This window comes from Acomys russatus, chromosome 9, assembly GCF_903995435.1.
Source record: "Acomys russatus chromosome 9, mAcoRus1.1, whole genome shotgun sequence".
In the NCBI taxonomy this organism is placed as follows: domain Eukaryota; kingdom Metazoa; phylum Chordata; class Mammalia; order Rodentia; family Muridae; genus Acomys; species Acomys russatus.
In genome coordinates this window covers 44,248,691-44,272,458 of record NC_067145.1, presented here as the reverse complement: position 1 = coordinate 44,272,458, position 23,768 = coordinate 44,248,691, and the positions used below count along the sequence as shown (strand labels likewise).

Genomic DNA, 23,768 nt, shown 5'->3' with positions numbered 1-23,768 from the left:
GTGATGGCTGCCATTCCTGGCATTTATTTGTTTGTAGTTGAATCATTCCTATCTCCCTCCCCTGATTTGCTCCTCTCGTCTTTCTCTTGGCCCCTTCCTTTCTCCCCCTCTCTGCTATCTCTTTCCCTAGTTCTCTTCTTTCTCTCCTCTCCCCCAGTCCAATTTGCCACCACTCAGTGCTTTCCCTGAGAGTGTTGAGTGTTTATATAGTGTTTTCTCTAATATGGACATGGGATACATTGAGTTGGTATAACCAGAACTCTTAGGGTAAAAGACTGATTCTGAAAGCCCCATCAAGCTAGGTTCTATCAGCTGTCTCCAATATAGAAATTAAAGAGACAAGTAATTGGGAAAATCATGGGAAAGGGGTTTATTTAATGTGACCACACTGGGAAGAACAGGCAAAGAGGTTCATTGACACCAAGTTTATAGTCAGGATAAAGACATGGGCTTTATGTTTAAATGGGGACAGAAGTATACATGATAAAGTGGCCTTAATAAAGGTGTTGCCTCAGTTCTGGTACTTCAGCGTGGTCCAAAGAAATCATTATCCCTTGAAGGAATAAGGTGGTGGTCCTTAGATGCTTACTTCTGCTCCAAGATGCAGCCTCCTTCTCACTGAGGATTGTTCTCATTGGTGTTAAGGCCTTTTCCTTCCAGTGAAAGGTTGTTGTACCTAGACGCAAAGGTGACTCAAGAGGAAAAGTTAAGGACAGTGATTTAACTCTGTGCCTTCGGCTAAAGTAAGAGAGACTGACACAACATAAGGAAAACGTGGCATGCTTTCAATCTGCTTTTGGGTACCTATGGGCCCAAAGGAGGACTCAGCAACTTTTGGAAAAAAGCAGAAAAGTGCCTATTTCATTGCTAACCCCCTAATAACTTCATCTCAACTTGATTATACCTGCAAAGATCTTGTCATAGCTAAAAAAATACAATTCACAAGAAACACATTTAGAGTTTCTTTGTTTTTATTTTGTTATATTTTGTATTAATGGAGGGGTAGGACTGGATATATTTAATCCATACATGTGCTTTTCCTGAAAGAGGAACAATGTTTCGGTCAGAACAGGCAGTCTTCAAAGATGTAACAGACTTAACGTGAGCATGTGCGTGCATGTGTGTGTGTGTGTGTGTGTGTCTGTCTGTCTGTCAGTCTGCCTGTGCCTGCCTGTCTGTGTATATGTCTGTGTGTCTGTCTTGTGTGTGCCTGTGTGTGTGTCTGTGTGTACGTGTGTCTCTCTGTGTGTACTGTGTGTCTGTCTGTGTGTATGTGTGTCTCTCTGTGTGTACTATGTGTTTATCTATGTCTGTGTGTGTGTACATGTGTGTGTCTCTCTGTGTATTATATGTATATGTGTCTGTGTGTACTGTGTGTGTCTGTGTATACTGTCTGTATCTGCCTATGTGTGTGTGTGTGTTTCTGAGCACTGAATACACACAAAGGGAATGATCAGATACTAAGCTGTGTTCCTAGTCTTGAAGTGTTCTTTTAAAAAGTTCTTTCTAAAACAATATTCAAGATATAATTTTGAAGCAGAAAACAATAATGACTATGACTATTGATGTCCTTAGGACAGACTGTATAAATAAAGATTAAATCAAATGAAGTTTCCTTTGTCCAGAATGCGAAGAAAACTGATTTGAGTATATAAAGTTTATTTTGGGGGTGAAGGAAGGAGCATAATGTAGTAATTTATTCTTTAATATTTCATATGGACATGATAGTAAAATTTAAAAATAAAGTAAAATGACATACTGTATTTAAAAAGGTAATTATTTTTTGTATTACAAAAAAGTAAAATAACTAGTCTGCTGTGGACAGAATCCTGTCTTCTCACATGATGTTGAAGTCAGCTTTCTCTTACTATAGCATAGTGCCCGAGGGGATCAGCCTGTGAAACACGCTTTTTCTGAATGTGGTTTCTGAGTTCCATACCACCATCACTTGGCCACACTCTTTTGAGCTGAGGGCAGTGTCATGATTGGGACTGTCTAGTGGGGCAAAGCTGTTTGCCTTCTAGTCAGAAGTGGATTAAAGCTGCCAGCATTATGCCACACCTTTTTAAAAACAAGATTTATTTATTTATTATTTATATAGTCTTCTGCCTGCATGTATGCCTGCACACCAGAAGAGGGCATTAGATCTCATTATAGATGGCTGTGAGCCACCATGTGGTTGCCGGGAATTGAACTCAGGAACTTTGGAAGAGCAGTCAGTGCTCTTAACCTCTGAGCCATCTCTCCAGACCAATGTCATACCTTCTAAGGACAAGTACCCAGTAAATTGAAACCTCCTGATAAGTCTAGTCTCATCTCTTAAAGATTTGGCCACTTCTCAATAGCACAATAGGCCAAAGTAAAAGCTTTGAACACATGGTTTTGGGGGGACATTCCAAATCTAAATTATAGCACACCAGTGCCTCTATGTGCCCTTATTTAAGATAAGATTATTACAGGTAATCAAATTAAAATAAAGTTATTATGGGGAGGGAGAGAATAGAGAAAGTGAAAGAGAGGGTAGAGGGAGATAGGTAAAGAGACGTCTTTATCTACAAACTGAAATTCCAAAATAAACATTGGCTTAAAATACCAAAAAAACCCAAAACAAAACAAAACAAAAAACAGACAATAATAAGGTAAGTTGTCAGAACATAAGTTCACTGTAGATGAATTCAAGCTGATGAAATAGTCCGGGAATGATTTAAAATGTGTATTAACATTCAATGTTATAATTGATAATGTCCGCTATAAGCTATGTCAAAACAACATAAGAAAGAATAGCTACAAAAAAAGAAAAAAAAAACCAATTAGAAAATCAAATATATGCCAGGCAGTAGTGGCATACACCTTTAATTTCAGCACTTGGGAGGCAGAGGCAGACCGTCCTCTGTGAGTTTGAGACCAGCCTGGTCTACAGAGTGAGCTTCAAGACAGCCAAGGCTACACAGAGAAACCCTGTCTTGAAAAACAAATAAACGCGGGACGTGGTGGTGCACGCCTTTAATCCCAGCACTTGGGAGGCAGAGGCAGGGGGATCACCGTGAGTTTGAGGCCAGCCTGGTCTACAAAGTGAGTCCAGGACAGCCAGGGCTACACAGAGAAATTCTGTCTCGAAAAACAAAAACAAAACAAAACAAAACAAAAAACCCAAAAACAACAACAAAAAACAAAACAAAACAAAAAAAAAAAAACAAAAAAAAAAAAAAAAAAAAAAAAGAAGAAGAAGAAGAAAGAAAGAAAAAAAAAGAAAAAGAAAAACAAACAAAAAATCTTGGAAATATGGAAGTTAGTAAATTGAGGGACTGAAACATGATTTAAATCAGCACAACTAAAGAGAGAGTTAGAAAACTGGAAGACGATATTGGAGTGTACACCTGCAACCACAATAGGGATACAAAAATCATGTGGATTCAGAGAATGCAGAATGGGCTGAGAGATGTTTCAGTATAAAATAATTTAGGGAATGCTGCACGATGAAAAAGTAGCATTTGAAAATCTAATTGCTGAGAACTTTCTAGAAGTAAATGGACATATAAATAAATCATCTCATCTCAACCATTTTCTCCGTATTGACGGCAACCAACAGAGAACTGCGTAGATGGTAGTGGTGATAAATACCAGGAATGAAAGAGTAAACCATATAAAAGTGGAGAAAATCCACAAGCTTCTGATCAATTGCCACCTTCCTTCCCAGAACCCTGTGCAGTGGCTTAACGGTGTTGATAAAATGGTGAAGTGTGGAGGAAAAACACCTGTGGTTAATAGTGACTGGCAACGTGGCAAGATCGAGGTTCACTTGGGAAGCCAAGCCTCCAAGCACACCTGAGACAGACTGTGGAGAGTGGGTTGAGGGTAAAGACCCGCTCTACGCAGGGTGACACCTCTGCGTGAGTGGGGTCCCGGGCTGAAGGGAGTGGGAGGGAGCTGAACACTGCCTGCATTCCTCTCCTTCAGCTCCCTCAAGCCCCTGCTCCCATGATTGCCCTGCTTTGATGAACTGTACTTTCAGACTGTGACCCTAATAAACTTTGTTCCTTAAGTTTTGTGTGTTTTTCAGGTATTTTTGTCACAGCAACAAGGCAAGAAGCTAATGCATTGCCAACCTAGGTTTTCACATGTTAAACTCCTATCAAGGAGTTAAAAAATGAAGATGCAATCTGCCATCACTAGACTCCCATTCAACCAAGTATTGAAACAATGGCGCTTTAAACATGCACATATATTACGAAATGCACATATGAAAATATATTTAAATAAAACAAGTAACACATCAAGCTTTCAGGAACAGAAGAAGAAAAAAAAGAATAGAGAAAATGTTGTCCATTTAAATGAAACAATGAAAAGCACACTAGGAGGTAATAAAAAGGCAGAAAATATAAAAGTAAGATGACAGATATAAGTACATGTTATCAAACCCCGTAATCGGAATGTAATATCCAGCTATTAGAAAGCATCTATGAGAGCTGGGAAGATAGCTCATTTAATAAAGTGCTTGGCTTATGAGCTTGAAGACCACGTTAGAGGCAAACAAGTCATGGAAAACACAGGCATGGCGGCATATCCCTGTAATGCTGGTGCTGGAGTTTTAGGAGCAGGCAGTACTCTGAGCTCCCTGGCCAGCCAGGTGGGGCACACCTTTAATCCCAGCACTCAGGGTTAGGGTTAGGGTTAGGGTCAGGTGGATCGCTGTGAGTTCAAGGCCAGCCTGGTTTACAAAGTGAGTCCAGAACAGCCAAGGCTACACAGAGAAACCCTGTCTTGAAAACTTGAAAAACCAAAAAAAAAAAAAAAGAACACCACACCTCTGCTCAGAGAGTATGTTGAGGACCCCAAGGTCATAAGGATTAGTTGGGTAAGGCATACCCTGGCTTTGTGCTATGCCAACCAGGAGGAAGACAACACAAACTTCCTGCAACCCAAGACAGATTTGGCACCTGGGATACCAAGAAACTAAGAAATTATCAAACCCAAGTTGTTATTATTTATTGAAAGCACAGGGGTTTGTTGCTTGGGCCTTAGATCATGCTAAGTAGGCACGGTGTCACTGAGCCCCATGTCCAATCCACTTTTTTCTCTTGAATTACTTTTTGTAGTGTTGCCAGTTGACCTGCGTACATGCCAGACAGGCCACCTCCTGGTGAGTTATGCTTCAGCCTTCACTTTTGAGAGCTTCCCTCAGGCTCATTCTGTGATGCAGGCAAGGCTTGGACTTGCAATCTTCCTGTCTCAGCGGCCAGAACAGCTAGGATTACAGGCCTGGCTTTACTCAAAGTGTTTCCATGGAGTCTCTAGTAAAGCTCGTGTGAGCTGAACAATCCCTACAAAGCGCAGCAACAAACTGTGATGGGAACTAAAGCGAAGAGGAAGTCTGTCCCTCGGACTCTGAGAGCCAGGAAAAGAGAAAGCATTTATTTGCTACTCAAAGAAACCTCTAGATTTGCAGTATGCTGCAGTTTTTCCAACAGTTAGAGGCATTATGAATAACCCGACATATTTACCACAGGCAGAACTAAGAGCAGCCATGCTGGTGGATTCAGAGACACCAGGCCCAGATTGCACGGCCCAGGGTAGACCTATCTCCACCCCAGCTGGGCACCCTTTGCTGCTGACACAAGAGGCACGAGCAGGCTCCATACTTCATAGCTGCCTCAAATGGCGGTGAGGATTTAACTTTTTACATTTTGTTGTTTTTATTTGGGAACAATTAACGATTACAATCGACAAATCCTCTTTCCTAAAGGAAAACACACAAAACAAACTCAACTAATACACACTAGAAAAGTCCTCTTGGTGCCGGGCACACACATGATAAGAACCGCGCTGTGTGGCATTTATCAAACAAAATGCACATATTTCTACAAATATGAGTAGAATGAATTAATAAAAATCGAATTGGTAACGCGTAGTTTTAATTAGTTTCGAACTTTTTGAGTGAAGTTTTAAGATATCAGCACCGCATTTTCTTTATGTTTTAAAGAAAGACTTATTTATTTTTACTCATGTGTGCGTGCCTGAATTCGTCTCTGTACACCACATGTGTACTGCAGAAGCCAGAGGACACTGGATCTCCTAGAACTGGAGACAGCAGCAGTTGAGAGGCACCTGATGTGGGTGCTGGGGACTTGACGCAGGTCCCCTGGAAGGGCAGGAAGTGCTCTTGACCCTCCACCCCCAGCCATCTTTCCCAAGCACTGTATTTTCAAAACAAAGTTACTGGTAGGCAAGCACTTCTCCACCCCCAGTTGTCACACTTTCAGTGCCTTCTTTAGTTTGTGGACAACTCTTCAGAAAGCCTTTCAATTCCACCTTGCCTTCTTTAATACAAGTGGCTTCTGTACCCTTTCCCATACCAATGCAGAATTTACAGGCTTTACAAGGTCAGTTCGTGTCTAATTTGTTCTCTTCTGCTCTGACGTGTTTGTCTCAAGCAGCAAATGTATGGAATACAGGAATAAGTGTATGGGAGAACAAGGAAAAATCTCAAGGAAAGAGACTCAGCTCAAATATCCAAGACAAAGACTACAGGTAATTTAATAATACAAGCATTTCAAAAATAGAGAGTTGGTAACAGCAAAGGAAAGAGTACAAGAGTTGGTGCCAACGATGCTGTTAACATTTACTGTCTCTTTATACTCTATACCTAGAAAATCAGGTTAGCCTTATGTTTAAAAGTAGCTCACAGGTTTATTCCATGTAAAAGTTGTTTGAGACAGGGTCTCACCCCAGAGTCCTTCCAGCCTTGTAATTCAACGTTGTAGTCAAGACTGGACCTCAAACTCACAGTGAGTCTCCTGTCTCACCTCTCAGTGCTAGGAGCCTACGTTGCATGCTCATGCCCAGCCCCATACACACGTTAGTGTTTATAGCCAATAATTAGAAACTAAAATGCTCTGTATCAGTTTTATATAAATTATATTTTAAAGTACACGTTAAGTGTGAATTTGGCTACTCTTTAAAAATTCTATTAATTACAGTTGATAGTCTGTTCTAGACCAAGGTTAACTTGTTAGATTTTAATTTTACATACGTTTAAAATGCGCTGTGTGGCATTTATCAAACAAAATGCACATATTTCTACAAATATGAGTAGAATGAATTAATAAAAATCGAATTGGTAACGCGTAGTTTTAATTAGTTTCGAACTTTTTGAGTGAAGTTTTACCTAATTACGTGTGTGATTTTTTTTTCTTGGCACATGCCCTTTTAAAAAGTCATTTATTTTTATTTTATGTGCATTGGTGTTTTGCCTTCATGTGCATCTGTGTGAGGGTGAAAGGCATCCTGGAGCTGGAGTTACAGACAGCTGTGAGCTGCCATGTGGGTGCTAGGAATTGAACCCAGGTCCTCTGGAAAAGCAGCCAGTGCTCTGAACTACTAAGCCATCTCTCCAGCTCCTTGTGTGATTTAAAAACAAACAAACAAACAATTTTAAATTTTCAAACAGCATCAGGTACAACTAAATTAAACTCTTGATCAGCATTTAGTCTTGCCAAGTGGTAAGAAGAAAAAAAAAAAAGACTTTGAAGAAAACACTTTCAGGCCAAAAAATTTAAAGGGTGAAAAAGATTCTAAAACATTTTGTAAAATGTATTATGGTCCTTCTACTATTCCCCAAAAGCTTTTAGGTAACTGGTTTGGTATTTTTTCCCTAGAAATCGCAGGAGTCAACCACACAATGTAATCTGGGCCTCAGTTTGGGTTTCCCCTGGAGCACAGATACTGATGTTTGAGCCTTTGCTTCCTGACAAAAGTGCTTAAACAGCCACTGTTACTTTGAGGTTTTATCTATGGGGTTCGTGTCTTTGGGGCTCATTAAGACCATTTCCAGAGATTACAATGTCAATAACACCTAATTACTGGTCTGTGAGAAAGGTCTGCTTGAGTACATAAGATCGGAGGTGGTGCACGGGCCACACAATGGGAGGCTCACATCCCACACTTCATCACAGGCCAACAGCAAACAAATTAATAATCTTACGTGTGCTCTCTTGGGAAAATTACCGCCATGTAAAAAAAAAAAACTGCTCTGAGATCTTTCAGATAGTGTTGTGCTTCGTTTTGATTCCCTTCTAGTCGCCAAATTTTTAAAAATCTCTTAAAAGTGGCTGTTGCATAAATGAAAGCCCCATGGCTCTCTTTAGAACTCTCAGGACTCCCTCACAGAGAAGTTCCTTACAACCTGCTTGGACAGGTCATCCATGATATAACATTGTTTTGATTATATGTTATGACTTTAATTTGCTTTTCTCAAGGCACTGTATATACTAGTTCCTGATTCAGATTTTATTAGTGCCTGACGGAAAACTAGTTATTAAAGAAACAAAGATGAAGTTGTTTTGATTTATGCATGTACTGCTCAGAGCCTCATTGCTCTCACGAGGGAAATTAAAATACAGACCTGCCAGACTTCTGTTTGGGTTTACATTAGAAACAGCTCGTGAAGAGAAGCAAATGGGAGAATTAGCTCCAAATGTCTTTCAGTAGATTATTTTATTTAATCGTCTTAGCGATTATAAGGCAGCGGAAAACCAGAGGTAGCTGCCAGTGGTGGATTAAGGCATGAACTGAGCCTGCGGCCAAAGTGTCATCCTCCAAAGCACTCGCTCTTCCTGGTGCATCCTAGAGTGACCCCATGTCCTGTCGAAACCAGACCGCACTTGGTCCTACATGCATTTGGGGTCAGACAACCCAGTCCAGGGGTGCCAGGTATAGACTTATGGGTCATTGATGGAATCCCCCAGTGCTACTGTTGGTGTAACCATAGCAGTTTGCCAACCCTTGCTGTTCTCATGTGAGCTACCTGCTAAGTGGAGGAAGAAATCAACGGGGGCAGGAGGGGGCGGCGGGGGGAACCTGCCTCATGCGGTGCTAGTTTGAAAAGCACTAACCAATCACCTCTTCTTACTACATGTCAGCTGTACGTGCTTTCATAGAGTATTCTGTGGTGTGAAAGTACAGCCTAGGAATTTAAATCTTTGGTGCAGCCTTGCTCTGTAACAGAGGGGGTTGTTACTTTCATGTTCCACGGGGGCATTTTAAAGGTTAATATTGATTTGAGTATTTTGAATGACAAAACAAGGAGTCCAGTCTAGAAGGGGCTGAAGGCTGCAGTGGCTAAGAGCAGCAGCTCAGCAAGCACGAGGATCTGAGCTTAAATCCCAAGCACCATGTAACACTTAGGCATGGCTGCATGTCTCTGTAAGCCCAGCATTAGGACCCTGAGAAAGGCTGACCAGCCAGCATAGCCAAAGACACAGCGCCCAGTTCAGTGAGACATCTGTGTCCCTGCAACAAAGCAAGGAGTGACAGAGGAAGATGCCCAATGTCCCACTCTGGCCTCTGAGTGTACATACATAGGTGTACACATCACACACTCATGTATACGCAGCACACACACACACACACACACACACACACACACACACATGGTTCCATTTATGGTCCATTGCCAGATACATTTTTGTGCATATCTTCATGGTATAGAAAGTGATAAAAGTTTGCTTATAGCTCAGATGCATATTAATGTGTAGCTAATGCCTCATTAGTACGTATTTGTGAATCAGTGCTTGAAAATACTAGTAACATATTATTTCCTAGGAGCCACAGTTATTTCCTTTTTGGAGGACTTTCAGGAGACCAGGCGGAGCTAACTCTGCATTTTGTGTTCCCAAGGATGAGGAAGGATGGGTAGTGACCGTTGCAGCGAGAGCCGCTTTACCACACACATGCCACCAGTTATCTGTGCTGCTAATACTTTAAGTGGACCTTTGAAAAATAACTTCCTTGCCTCTGGAAAGTCAATTAAAAACTACTTGTGTGTGTGTGTGTGTGTGTGTGTGTGACCCAGCACTTTGAGAATGCAAGGCAGAATCTCTCTAGTTAGCTATATCACCAGCCCTGGAAAGTCAACTGTGGATACAATGCCCTCAACTGGATGTACTGCTGTGGTTTTAGTTTCCTAATTCAAAATTTAGGTCAACAACAAGCTCTGAATTTACTAATCTACACTTTTTTGGTGATGAGCCACAAGTACATTTAGATATTTTAAAAATAACTTACATACTAGTAACAGTTCAACGCATCTAATTCATTATTCAAATACTGACATCTTTAAACAGTGCTGTTTCCTCAGCTATGGAGTCCAGTCTGATCGCGGCTGTAATCTATTGTCAGTGGGGGAGGCACCCATCACTGTGACTGCTCAAAGGTTCCTTTGTCCCTCAGAAGACAACCACTGGCCCCATATCAACAGTGCAGAAAACCACAGGAAACGGTTCCCCACTGCACAGACACCCAGGAAAAGAGATTCTTCACGCTTTCTGCAGAGACTGGGATTTAAGCTCTTGTCACACCGGTCCCCCTTGCTCAGAGCTTCATTAACTAGTCTACTTTTAACCATTTATAGACAGGCCAAACAAATCACTCACTCAGTGATCAGTCAAGGTCAATGCTCATAATTATATTTTGTTAATGCTACTCGTTTACTATGCTCTACAAAGTTATATGCTTTAAGGAATAGCTTCCCTTCCCCAGTGGGTCTCATGGACACTAAGCAAACACTCTACCACTGAGGCGCACCCCCGACCCGCTAGCTTCTCTGGGAACCTGTGTCTCCTCTCGCCCTGAGCACAAGTACTCTTCCTTAGATTTATTTTGGTTTCCAAGTTCAGGGAAAAGTTTCACAGATGCATATAAACAAAAGAAATTGTATCATAAAACTACATCCAATTTGAAGTTCGTTAAGGATTGATCAAAGAAAAATTTGCAAGAAACAGCTTTCTTTTTCTGCTAATTATTAAATTGGATAAACCAGAGCTTCGGAATTTGGGCTTTGGTTTTGTGTGTGTGTGTGTGTGTGTGTGTGTGTGTGTGTGTGTGTGTGTGTGTGTGTGTGTGTTTTCATTCTTTTTTGCAATCTAGTAAAAAGACATGAAATTTTAACTGAGACAGCTTCTGAGTTTGAAGAGGGAGAAAATTCACTTTCAACTAGCAGTAGTCAGAATTAAAAAAAAAAAGGATGAAGTTCGTAAATTGGCTGAGAAGTCCTGATTGCAACTATAGTACCAGCTGCCTTCAACTAAACAAGAAAAGTGAAATAAAGGGAGGATTTCTGTGAGGGTTGAGGCCAGCCTGTGCTACAGACTGAGGCTCAGAGGAAGGGGAGGGAAGAGGAGGAAAAAACTGAGGTTTAATATGTCTCGTGTACTCATCCTGTGTGCGGACCTCTTTTCCTAGCCATAACAGGTTGTACCTTATTTCTCTTTGGTGCTGTGAGGGATGACAGGGCCTTACATGTGCTAGGCTAGCCCTATGGGAAACACCTCTACTCCCACTCCCTGAGTTCTTACCGTTTGGCAGGTGTGTAAAGGTCACCTGGTCACTGGGTATCTCCGCAAACTTGGGATCCATCTGCACCTTAACCAGAAAAGTTTCATTTCTGAGCTTCAGTGATATTAACGGGTTAAATGTTTAATAGGGAAAAACAGTTGACCTACCATGGGGGACTGAAAAGCATTTGTAGGAGAGGATGGCTCCGACATGTTCATGGTGGCATGCACGTACAAGGGCTTAACTTTCTGAAAGACACAAGTGGCAAGTACTGTGGGTCCAGGGCAAATCACAGTCAAAGCAAAGGTATATGGACAGACTTGTATTAGTCAGGCTTCTCTAGGGAAGCAGACCAATGTAGTGATCCTACGTATATAAAAACGGGATTTATTAGAGTGGCTTCCAGATTGTAGTCTGACTGCTATATTGCATTGCTTAGAGAATAACAAGGAAAATATGTCTATACATGTCCATTACAGAAACAATTTAGAGTTGCTGTTGGTGTGTGTGTGTGTGTGTGTGTGTGTGTGTGTGTGTGTGTGTGTCTCAGCTGGGTTTTGGTACACACTGGAATCCCAAAGAAGTAAGCTCTAATGCCAGTGAAGGGATGAGCCTGCCAGTGAGAACAGGACAGGCAGGCAAGGAGCAAGAGGTACCTTCTTCCAGGTTCTTTATGTTGGATGCCACCAGAAGTCACGCCCAGATTTAAGGTGGCTCTTCCCACCTCAAAGGGTCCAGATTTAAGGTGGCTCTTCCCACCTCAAAGGGTCCAGATTTAAGGTGGCTCTTCCCACCTCAAAGGGTCCAGGTTTAAGGTGGCTCTTCCCACTTCAGTGTTTCAATCAGGAATCTCTCACAGTTGTACTCAGCTGCCTGGGTTTTAGCTTCATCTAGATGTAGTCAAGTTGACAACCAAGAACACCCATCACACTCTTCAACTCCTCAACTATGACATGAGAACTTGGCTTCTAATTTATTTGTTCAAATATAGTTGAAAAAAACGCTTTCCTTTGAACCAATGGTGCTGTACACCCAGAGTTCGGGCTACCCAAGTGGATAAGGCAAGAGGGATGTTTAAATCTAGAGGTTTGATACTAGCTTGGGCACTATAGAGATGCTCCAACTCAAATCATTATAAATTAATGCCACGTTGGAGATCATCTTGATGGCACAATATACCCAGCTCAGACCACAGCATAGGAGACCTGTAGATCAAGTCCAACTCTGAAATATTACTTACGCTGTCAGAATGAAAGAGTACCACTTACAAAAGTGAAAGGTGGTTTTTTAAAAATTTATTTTTAATTTGGTATAGAAATAGAGCTGGTAAGTCTCAACTACAGGTCAGATGATCTCCAAAGTAGCACTAACATACAATGGAGCCTTCGAGAGTTGATGCCTACATGCCAGGTGTGGTGGTGCATGCCTGTAATCCCAGCACTTGGAAAGTTGAAGCAGGCAGATATTTGTGAGTTCAAGGCCACCCTGCTCTACATAGTGAGTCATTATAACAGTTCTGTTGACACATCTGTGTCTCACAGTAACTGAGCTCTTTGCGGGCCCTGAACTTTGTCCTATCTCCCCAGTAGCTGGTAGAGTGACTGTCATGTGCTACCTCCAGAGCCTATATAATGTGATAGGAGTTCAATAAAAGATATGTGTCTTTTATAGACACAAACAGACACATTCAAAGACCATCTAAGAATTCTATGTACTTACAACATAATTGAAGGAGGTGTCAGCAATCATTGCGAATTGCCGGAAAAGGGTGTGTCTGGTGAACATCTCGTCCTTTAGGATGTGAAAGCTGCAGCAGAAGAAGTGATATAATAAGATAGTATAGGATGGAATAGCACATTAAAAATTTTTAATATTGCTAATAAAACATAAAAATATTAATTTAAATCTGTTTCTTTTTCCTTAAAAACTATATATCCTAGCTCTGAAAAAAATATAGAACTAATAGCAATGACCTCCCCTTCCAGCCCAGACTGTAGGTTCTCACTGAAATGAATGAAGGTTTTGTTTTGTTTTGTTTTGAGACAGGGTTTCTCTGTGCACCCTTGGCTGTCCTAGACTAGCTTTGTAGTTCAGGCTGTCCTGAAACTCACAGGGATCCACCTGTCTCTGCCTCCAGCTTGCTAGGATTAAAAGTGTGTGCCACCACACTCCGCTGAGTGAGGGTATTTTTAAGAAATGTCTGTTTCTTGTGAAAGTCACGAACTCTGGTGCCCCATATTGACCATGTCCCCTGGATGGGGAGGTCTGGTGGCACTAAAAGGAAGGATAGCATGCTACCAAGAAGAGACTTGATACCCTATGAGCATATACAGGGGGAGGAGGTCCCCCTCAGTCACAGTCATAGGAGAGGGGAGTAAGGGGAAAATGGAAGGGAGGGAGGAATGGGAGGATAAAGGAATGGGATAACAATTGAGATATAATATGAATAAAATTAATAAAATATATTTTAAAAAGAAAAAAATTTAGAAAAAAAAAAAAAAAAAAAAAAAAAAAAGAAATGTCTGTTTCTAGATCCGAGGCAAAAAATATGCAAGGAGAGTCTGGGCTATGCTATTCTACTAGAAATCAAGGAAGTCATCAATGATTAGGAATTTAGATCATGAAAATCAAGACTTTTGAGGTCTTAGAAAGGGTTTAGACTGGGGCTGACACTGAATTGGGGGTGGTGAAGGGAGAAAGACTTGAAGTGCCCTGGGAGAGCATTTTATGTGTAGGAGAGGCATAAATATTTGGGGCCAAAAGATGGCCATGGTAGACTGAATATTCCTCACTACCAAAGTGTCAATTCCTTCCCCATTCCTTCTTTGTAATGTGTGCAGTGTGCACACTCGTGTGCAGTCTGTACACTCCATACTCGTATGTACTGTGCACGCTCACGTGTAGTGTGCACTCTCATGTGTAGTGTGTTTATCATGTGTAGTGTGCACACCTGTGTGTAGTCTGCACGCTGAGAAAGATGCCTGCCTATGCCGGATTATATTCAGGGTGGAAACAACAAACTAGAGAATGAGAGTCGTGAATTCCTCTTTCTTTTATGTAACTTTGAATACTTTTCTAGACAAACTATGTTGTGTTTCATCTTTGAAGTACATGAGGTCATTTAGCATTAGTTATTATATGAAAGGAAAGGACGAGTGGATGATTTTCTGCAAAGCAAACTTGTACAGATCGTCACACTCTACCTGTTCCTGAGAATGAGGAATTTCCTCTCCCAGTTCTTGTTGGTGTTATCAGTTTCCTTTTTAAGCCTGGAACACATGTACAGGTGGTTAAATAGTGTCTTGCCTGCAGATGGACAACTGTGAATCATTTAACCTGGTACCTCTCTGTCTTCTTCTTCTCATACTCCAGTAAAATTTTTAGTTCCTGTACTTGACTCTCCAAAGCTCTCTTCTCCTCATCCTTTTAATAAAAAAAGCCACAGTATAAGGTTGAAGATATGAATGGCACCGCAGCTTCCCTCCCAGGTGAGAAAAAGGCTATTTCTGCCAAATAGTAAGCAAACCGTGATTACCACCAACAGTGAGAGGAATGTTGAGAGTCCCAGGAAGGAACAGAGAGATATGAACATTCGCAGAAGTCAGAAGACTTTGCAACCATACACTTCTATGTTCTGGAAATGACCAGCTCTGTCCCTTCCTAGGACTAGCCGGAATCCATGAGCAATAATGGGGTAAGTAATGCAGTTCCCAGAGGCCACTTTCATACCTTCATCATCTGAAACTTCAGCACTAACTCTTCAGGCCTCATTTGAGGTAGTTGAAATTTAACCTGTGAAGAGAATCAGCCATAGTAAAGACAAAATGTCAGACTAATGCATCAACATAGTTTTTCTTTCTTTCTTTCTTTGTGTGTGTGTGTGTGTGTGTGTGTGTGTGTGTGTGTGTGTATAATTTTAAAAAAGAAAATAGAGACTCGAAATTTGCCAACCGTAGCCCAGAGGTCTTCACTGCCTCATTTAACTCATAAAATTCAGTGTGCACACAGCATATGTGAAGTGACAGCTATAGTGATGGGTCAAAATTTATACTTTTAAAAACTTTTAAAAGACTTATGCACATGAGATTTTTGCATATATATATGCTCAGAATTGAACCCAGGTTCTCTGAAGGAGCAATGTGGCTCTCAACCACTTGAGCCATCTTTCCCGCCCCACTCACCATTACACTTAAAAAAAAAAGTGAAGCAGGAAATTAATTTTTAATAAAGCCACAAGCTTTTTTTTTTTAAAGTACTTGAAAATTAAAGTAAGTTCCATTGCTGTACTTTTCTGTAGAAGGGACAGCGGGTTATTTGGAAGTGAGAAAACGTACCGGGGCTAGGGTCTTGGGAGATAGGTGGTAAAGTGCTTGCCTTGCAAGCACCACAACCTGAGTTCCACTCCCAGAATCCGTGTTAAAAATGCAGGGCTTGGTGGCTGCCTCTTGCAACCCCAGATATGGAAAGGAGGAGACTGGTGGTTCTTGGGGCTTACTGTTGAGGCTAGTGAGAGACCCTGTCTGGAAAATGAGGAGCAGGAAGAGGAAGAAAGAAAAAAAAGGGAGGAGGGGGAGGAGGGAGGGAGGGGAGGGGAGGGGAATGATGAGAAAGGAAAGAGAAAGTGTGTGTGTGTGTGTGTGTGTGCGTGCGTGTGTCAGTCACATGGTTCCAGAGGAATGACAGCTCAATGAATCAATGAATGTATGCACACTCATCTGAATCAATGATTAATCTATTTTAAATTATTTTTACTACATTTATTTAGCATATGTGTGTGTGTGTGTATGTGTGTGTGTAGCCAAACATGGACTACAGGGCACATGGGGGGGGGGGCGAATCAGAGAACAATTTTGTGGTTGGTTCTTTCTTTCTGCCATGTGAGTCCCAGAGATCAAAGCCAGGAGATCAGGCTTGACAGAGAAAGTCCCTTTACCCAGTTTTTGGGTAACTCTTGATGATCATCTTGACTTGATTTAAAGTGCCTATAAGATGAGAAAGAGAGGAGAGAGAGAGAGAGAGAGAGAGAGAGAGAGAGAGAGAGAGAGAGAGAGAGAGATGGGTGTTTTCCTCCTTATAATTTTGAGGCAGGGTCTCTCATTGAATCTGGAACTCACTAATTGGCTAGATTGCCTGGCCAGCCAACCCAAGGATGCTCCTGTTTCTGTCTCCTCCAAGGACTGTAACTAACAGGTGCACACTGCCATGACCAGCTTTTTATATGGGTGCTGAGGATACAAACTCAGGTTCGTGTGTGTGCGCAGCAAAGCACTACCCAGTGAGTGGTGTCCCCAGTTCTGACTATGAGATTATTCGAACACAGTTCTAGGTATATCTGAGAGGGCATGTCCAGCTCTAAGACCCAGCTTGAATGTGTGTGGCACTATTCTATAGACTGGGGGCAGAGTAAGCCGTGGCATAAAGGGTGAAAATGGGGAAACCAATTAGTCTAGGCATTCTCGCCCTGCTTGTAGTCAGCCACAATGTGTGTGGCCTGGCTGCATTCTACCCTCCATGACATGACAGACAAAAATATTTGAAGCCATGGGCAAAGTAATTTTTTCTTCCCTTAAGTTATTTTCTTGGTAACACTGATGAAGAATGTGACAACTAAATTGATTAACCAAAATGCCAATTGGCATAGCAAACAGGATGTGACAGGACTCATAAGCTGACTTAATTCAGGAGGGCTGAGGATGTAGCCCAAGTTTAGTGGTAGAGTGCTGATCTAGTATGCACAAAGCTTCGAATTCAATCTCCAGTACACATAAGCCTGTCGTGGTGGTGAGACAGGCAAGCCCAGGGCACAGTTTACTAACCTGAGACTTCACTTGGTTGGGCTGTGCATGTACCCCTCTTCTAACAATGCACTTGATAGTCTAAGACTCTCATCAGCATGTGCTAGGGGTGTGTCTCTTCTGCAGAATAATGCACCTAAGAACCTATTAAAAACTGAGGACCCCTGTCTGTATGGAGGTAGATGCCAAATCCCTCTGGACAATGCAATACGCTTCTCCTTTCCTTAACAAGCATCGAACTCACACAGGTTCTGCTCATCAGCACTCCTGTTGTGTCCAGTTACAGAGAGTTGGAAGCCTCTCCGTCTTGAATGAGTGTTGAGTGTACGCACAATAAGGCAAACTATATCACCAAAGTGGCCTTTTAGGAAGAGCCTTCTGTTTACGTTCTTATGCCTATGCATAATTAATTAAGATTCATATGATTAAAATGAGATGAATTATAATAGGAGGCATACACATAGAGGGAAAACATTCGTTGACTGAATCTGTCAGTCAAAATAGAGAACCGTGTGAACTGTACTCTTTGACAAGCAAAGCTCTTCTTTTAAACCCCATAGAAGGAAGTCCCAAACAATGACTGAGGCTGTGGAAACCTTCATTCAGGTGGCCTGTTGTCAATTTTGACAATATATTCCTTTCTAATCTCTGTTACTGCTTTGATTTAAATAAAAAAAAAAATTTTTTTTTTGCTACTTTAAGATCTATATAGGCTGTTATCTCAATTCTTTGGGTAAGAAGCCAAGAATATGTAAACACCTGGTCCAAACCCTGACCTGCAGGAACAACGGTGTCCAGCACTCAGCATATGGCAGTGAATAATGAGGTCCTTTTTGGGAGTGAGTTTGAGGCCAGCCTGAGGTACATAGACACTTCCCCTCACGAAACAAATAAAACAACAATTAATCCAAATTACAGGTTTACCATGCCTAAAGGCAGCCTTTGATCCCTGACTTTTAACACATGCAGATCTTTTGTAACCATTGGAAAAGCTAAGGGAAGAATTAAGAAAATGAAAAACAATGAAAGTCATCAAAGTGACAGGAGGTAGACACATTTAAGGATGCTCCATCTATTGTCCTCAACAGGGAAAGCCCACATGAATGGTCTCTCTGCAAAGGTGTGGGGTACAGGGTGAAGTCAGAGCCCTTTGGTCAGCTGTAGATCATGGAGGCCACTGCACAAAACCTTCATGCACTCTAAGGCATTCACCACTATGCTAAAGAAAAGCAATCCAAGTTGTAAAAAAAAATCTCAGATAATTAAGAAAACAAAATAAAAATAAAATGCCATATCGAAAGACATTGATGTCTTGCTTTACAGTAACCCACTTCGTGTCAGCAATTAAGGATTTATTTTAATATTCTGTGTTTGAATTTGTAGTGCAATCCAGTATCATTTTTAAGGTTTTATTTATTTTTCTCAAAGAATGGTCAAGCCTGGAACTAGAGATAAGACTGAGCTACAGCATATCTTCTGTAATTCAAACAACCACTCAAAAGATAGTGCAATTGTGACAACAGAGATACCACTTCTTTTTATTAAAAACAAAACAAAAAGAAGCAAAGCACCTCATACTGACTACAATATTTGTTCCTTGTTCCAAGTCAACTCTTCCACCTTGCTACAGCACATTATAATGAATCCTGGCTCTGTCCACATGAAACTGTCATTTTGTTTTGCCAGCTGCTGACATTCCACTTTCTCTGGAATACATAGCCTGGCTTTTATGTGGTCACTGCACTGACAGGTGCAAACACTGGACTGCCAAACAGCAATAGGAATGAAAACGAGTGGTCATATTAATGGGACAGTACTTAGCTTCCTGAAAGGGAAAATATAAATTAAATGACTATACTTCTACTATCAAACTGTAATTATGAATCATTTCTACAAGTATGTTTCTTTCTTGAATTTATAGCTAACATTTCATAACTAAGAATATTCATTTTGGGGGCAGGACAGATGGCTCAGCAGTTAAAAGCTCTTGCAGTGAACCCAAGTTCCACTTGCGGCACCTACATATCGGCTCACAACCGTCTGTGTAACTCCAGTTCTGGGGCATCTTATGCCCTGTTCTGGCCTCAGGGGGTACCAGGCACAAATAATTTCCATTTTATGATAGAACTCAGGCTTTTACATTTTCCTAACACTTAGATGAAATAACTTCTTAAGTGTGGCGTCAATGTTCAAGCCTTTGTAAAGAAAAGAAACCTTATTATGCATATTAACTGCCGTAAAATTTACCATACTCCTTATAATATCCACATATCCCTCTTTTCTTTTCTTTTTTTTTTTTTTTTTTGTCAAAAGTTCTTTCTCTCCTAGTTCCTATTGGTATAAAACTTTGGCTACTCCTTCTGGACTTAGTGAACGCATTTCTCCCTTGTCGTTTTTCCTTTAACCACTTAAACGTGTCCCTGTCAAACTCATCTTCTGACTCACCATGACGCTTAATCTCAGTTGTCAATGTGGTGAGAAGAGAACCATGAAGAAAATGGCCTTCCATGCTTGCCTTTGAGGGATGACATAGCCTTCGGGCAAGTCAGTGAAGGGTCGTCCTGGTTAGGTCAATTAAAACAGGAAGGCCTGTCCTAAAACGAGTGCCACCTAAGACATTCGGCTTCCACTCGGAAGCTTGGACCCGCGAGCCAGTGTAAACCCTTCTTACTCCAGGTTGTGTCAGGGCATTTTATCACAGCCACAGGAAAAATTAAGGCACTAAATTAAGAAGTTAAGGTACTAACTAAATTTTTTTTTTCTATCCAAACACTCATTAAGTGACTAACTGATTTCTATATGAGCATTGGGTCAATTTAGTGAAATACTACTTACTGGCTGCCTGGAGTTGCTTAGGAATGAACGTTAGAAGGAAAATGTAACGTGGGAGGAGCAAACGGTGTTCCTTTCATAATTCTATCTTCCTTAAAAACTGTTTTGCCTAGAGATGCTCTTGCTTTCTAGTATAAACTGGCCTCAAAGCTTGGGACCCACTTTGCCTTCTCCTCTTGAATGATGGGATTAGAGTGTGCATTCCCCTGACAAAGTCAGTTTCATTGATCAATAAACAGATTACACTAAGAAGAAGGAAACAAAAGTCATATGAAATGGAGAAGAGCTTGAGAGAGAGAGAGAGAGAGAGAGAGAGAGAGAGAGAGAGAGAGAGAGAGAGAAGATATATCTTAGTTCTCTAGATCAATTCTTGAGATTTGAGGAGAAAGCTTGAAGCTCTAGAGCAAAAGAGGTCACAGCTGAAGAAATGCTTAGCTGGTTTTTTCTGGACCCAAGCAGGGAGCCAACACAGCCCACAGCCAGTGGCCACTTCTCGGATGGGTCTCGGGAGCATGGATACTGATGCCACTCTGGGACAGTGGCTACTGCCGAGCAGCAGCAGTGGTCACAGCAATAATGCCAGGGTGGATGCACAGCCGTGTGGTAAATAATTTGGTTTCTGTGGGAAAGGCCCAAGCCAGTGCCAGGGCTCCTGTCAGAGGCTCTGGTGTCAGCTCATTGGTGAGAAAGCTGGGGAATAGCCCAAGCATGGGAACAGAGCCACCCTGCATAGCGAGGGTAAGATGTCTGCTCTGCAGACTCAAGGCACTAAGGATGACACTTCGGATAGGACCTAGCCCCTGCCCTCATGCTCAGAGTGCTTGGGGAGGGTTAGGAAATCCCTTAGCTCCCCCAATGTATCTATTTCTCACCTTTGGCAAAATGGCAAGTCTCCAGTTTTTAAGCTTAATTAGACTAAAATGTTATGAATGTCACAAAATTTTACCACCCCCCCGCCCTCTGACAAAACAAGTAAGATAGACATATAAAATCCTGGCAGGTGAGATGACTCAGCAGACAAGAGCAGTCACCACCAAGCCTGGCCAACAACTCAAGTCCCTGGGACCCACAGGGTAGAAGGAAAGAACTAGCTCTCATGTGTGTGTACCTTAGCATATATATGCCCCTGTCCCAGATAAACACATGTAAAATCTTTAACAGAATAAAGTCCTTCTCATGACTTATAAACATCTTTTGTTTGTTCAGGAAATACTAAATGCTAGCTTCACTAACAATTTCCAAGTATACGGAAACTATGAGTTTGATTCACCATCAAACTACCCAAGATGAAAGACAAAAGACAAAAAGATGAAAGACAAAAGCTGCCTTTAGGTAGAATTTTATTTAATTAATTGATTACTGAATTAGTTTATGAGGCACTGTCACTATGTAGGTCAGGCTGGCTTCAAATGCACAGGTCTCCTGTTTCAGTCTCCAGAATGCTAGCAGTGTGACCGTACACTACCACACGGAGCTCTGTTCCATTTTATAAGATATTGCTCAGACTTTCAGTTTGAGTTCCTGAGAGCAGAAACTAAAGATGAATTTGTTTTAGCGGCATATGAAAAATTTGATTTTAAAGCAAAGAAAGTCACCATGGTGTGCCATCTGTGGTCATTTCTACACGGCAGTCATTAACCTTAAAGAAGCGAAGATGCACTATGAAGGCCATTGAGACGGCTCATGTGGTAAAAGTGCCTCCTGCCCAAGCCTGACAGCCTGAGTTCAATCCCAAGAACCAGATGTGTAGGCACACATCTGTAACCTCAGCACTTGTGGTAAAAACAACAAAAGGGAGGTTGAGATAGAGGAGCCTCCTGGAAGCTCACGAGCCAGCTAGCCTTGGATATGCACACACACACACACACACACACACACACACACACACACACAATGTAAACACAGCACACACATGCATGCATTCACACCATAATAAAACCAATGTAAGTGGAATTCTTTTGCATCAACATAATTATCAAAATACAGTAAATATCTCTCCACAGCCTCCAAAGACTACATACCGCACATCCAGAATCTTCCTTTCTACAGGACTCACCAACCAGCCAAGTGGGGGCTTCCCTCTGAACTCTGTGGAACTAAAGCCTGCTGTACCGGGCTCAGCCAGGAGGGAAACCACCAAAACACCGAAACAGTGAGCAGGTAGAGTGCTTTCCTACCGTGTACAGCTTACTTTAAACTTTGTGTGTAATTTAGCCAAACAAAAGAGTTAAGTGGTGGAGACAATAATAGTTTGGTCTCATATAATCATTATACAAATTACTAGCTTGCAGAATAGCTATAGTCATACTCACAAACTACTGCACAAGTATTTTACTAGTCATTATTGAATGTTGAATATGGTATAGACTTTTGTTCCTTTTGTTGTTTTGTTGCTGTTGTTTGTTTGTTTGTTTGTTTGTTTGTTTTTGGTGGGGGGAGTTTCTGCTTTCATGAATTGTTTTGTATTTTGAGAAGAAAGGAAACAAGACTCAACAGAGGAATATCGAGTGCTGAGAAACACTTACAGAAATGCTCAACGTCCTTAGTAATCAGAGAAATGCAAATCAAAACAACTCTGAGATTCCATCTTACACCCATCAGAATGGCTAAGATCAAAAATTCAAGTGACAACACATGCTGGTGAGGATGTGGAGAAGGGAAACACTCCTTCATTGCTGGTGGGAGTGCAAACTGGTACAACCACTTTGGAAATCAATCTGGCGCTTTCTTTGAAAACTGAGAATAGGGCTACCTCAAGACCCAGCTATTCCACTCCTTGGAATATACCCAAAAGATGCTCCACCACACAACAAGGACATATGTTCAACCATGTTCATAGCATCCTTATTCATAATAGCCAGAACCTGGAAACAACCTAGATCTCCCTCAGTTGAAGAATGGATGAAGAAACTGTGGTACATTTATACTATGGAATACTACTCAGCTATTAAAAACAAGGAAATATTGAAAGCTTCAGGCAAATGGATGGAACTAGAAGTACTCATCCTGAGTGAGTTGACCCAGACCCAGAAAGATACACATGGTATATACTCACTTATAATTGGACGCTAGCCCAACAGGGATATCTTTACTTAGCAGGAGATTGATATAGATACTGGGAGTCACTGAGAGAGGTAATGGAGAACGGGGAAATAGAAGGACCCAGAGAGTCCTAGAAACTGACAAGAAGACCATTAAGGCTGGTGGATCTGGACCTAGGGGGACCTGCACAAACTACTGTACCAACCGAGGTCAATGCATGTAGTAAACCTAGAACCCCTGTCCAGTTCTAGCCAATGGACAGCACATTCCCCACAGTTGTGTGGAGAGCAGGCACTGACTCTGACATGAACTCTGGTGCCCCCTATTTGACCACTTCCTCTTGGAGGGGAGGCCTGGTGACACTCAGAGGAACAGTAAGCAGATTACCAGGATGAGACCTAATAGGCTGTGATCATATGGTGGGGTATGAGGTCCCCTTCTGTCACAGGCCTTGGGGAGGGAAATAGGATGAAAGAGGGAAGGAGGGGGGAACAGGAAGATACAATTGAGGGGATAACAATTGAGATGTAATCTGAATAAATTACTTAAATGAATAAAAAAAAAGGAAGGGAACAAGATTGGCCTTGTCCCCTGTCCTATTTCCCACACAGAATCCTGAGCAGATCTAAACACACACCATATGGTCTGTCAATATAGACCAGGTTACCCCAAAGGAGGCTCAGAAGTTTCCGGACAAGCATTTACTGGGTGTGACCTTAATTAACTAATTACTTGGGGTTGGGGGGGGGGAGGCAGGAAACCTGGGAA

General features: G+C 41.6%; 1 protein-coding gene across 1 annotated transcript in view; it reads right to left on the bottom strand.

Annotated features, from left to right (window-relative positions):
* Window positions 1-329: 329 nt before the first annotated feature.
* The window catches only part of C9H10orf67 (chromosome 9 C10orf67 homolog), an 81,476-nt gene continuing 58,037 nt past the window's right edge, over window positions 330-23,768 (bottom strand). Inside the window, exons 10-16 of the mRNA XM_051150868.1 lie at window positions 15,061-15,123; window positions 14,675-14,754; window positions 14,535-14,600; window positions 13,051-13,138; window positions 11,499-11,579; window positions 11,352-11,418; window positions 330-692 (exon numbers count right to left, since the gene is read on the bottom strand). Coding sequence (XP_051006825.1) covers window positions 616-692; window positions 11,352-11,418; window positions 11,499-11,579; window positions 13,051-13,138; window positions 14,535-14,600; window positions 14,675-14,754; window positions 15,061-15,123 — 522 coding nt within the window. The 3' untranslated portion in view covers window positions 330-615. The remainder of the gene's footprint in view (window positions 693-11,351; window positions 11,419-11,498; window positions 11,580-13,050; window positions 13,139-14,534; window positions 14,601-14,674; window positions 14,755-15,060; window positions 15,124-23,768) is intronic.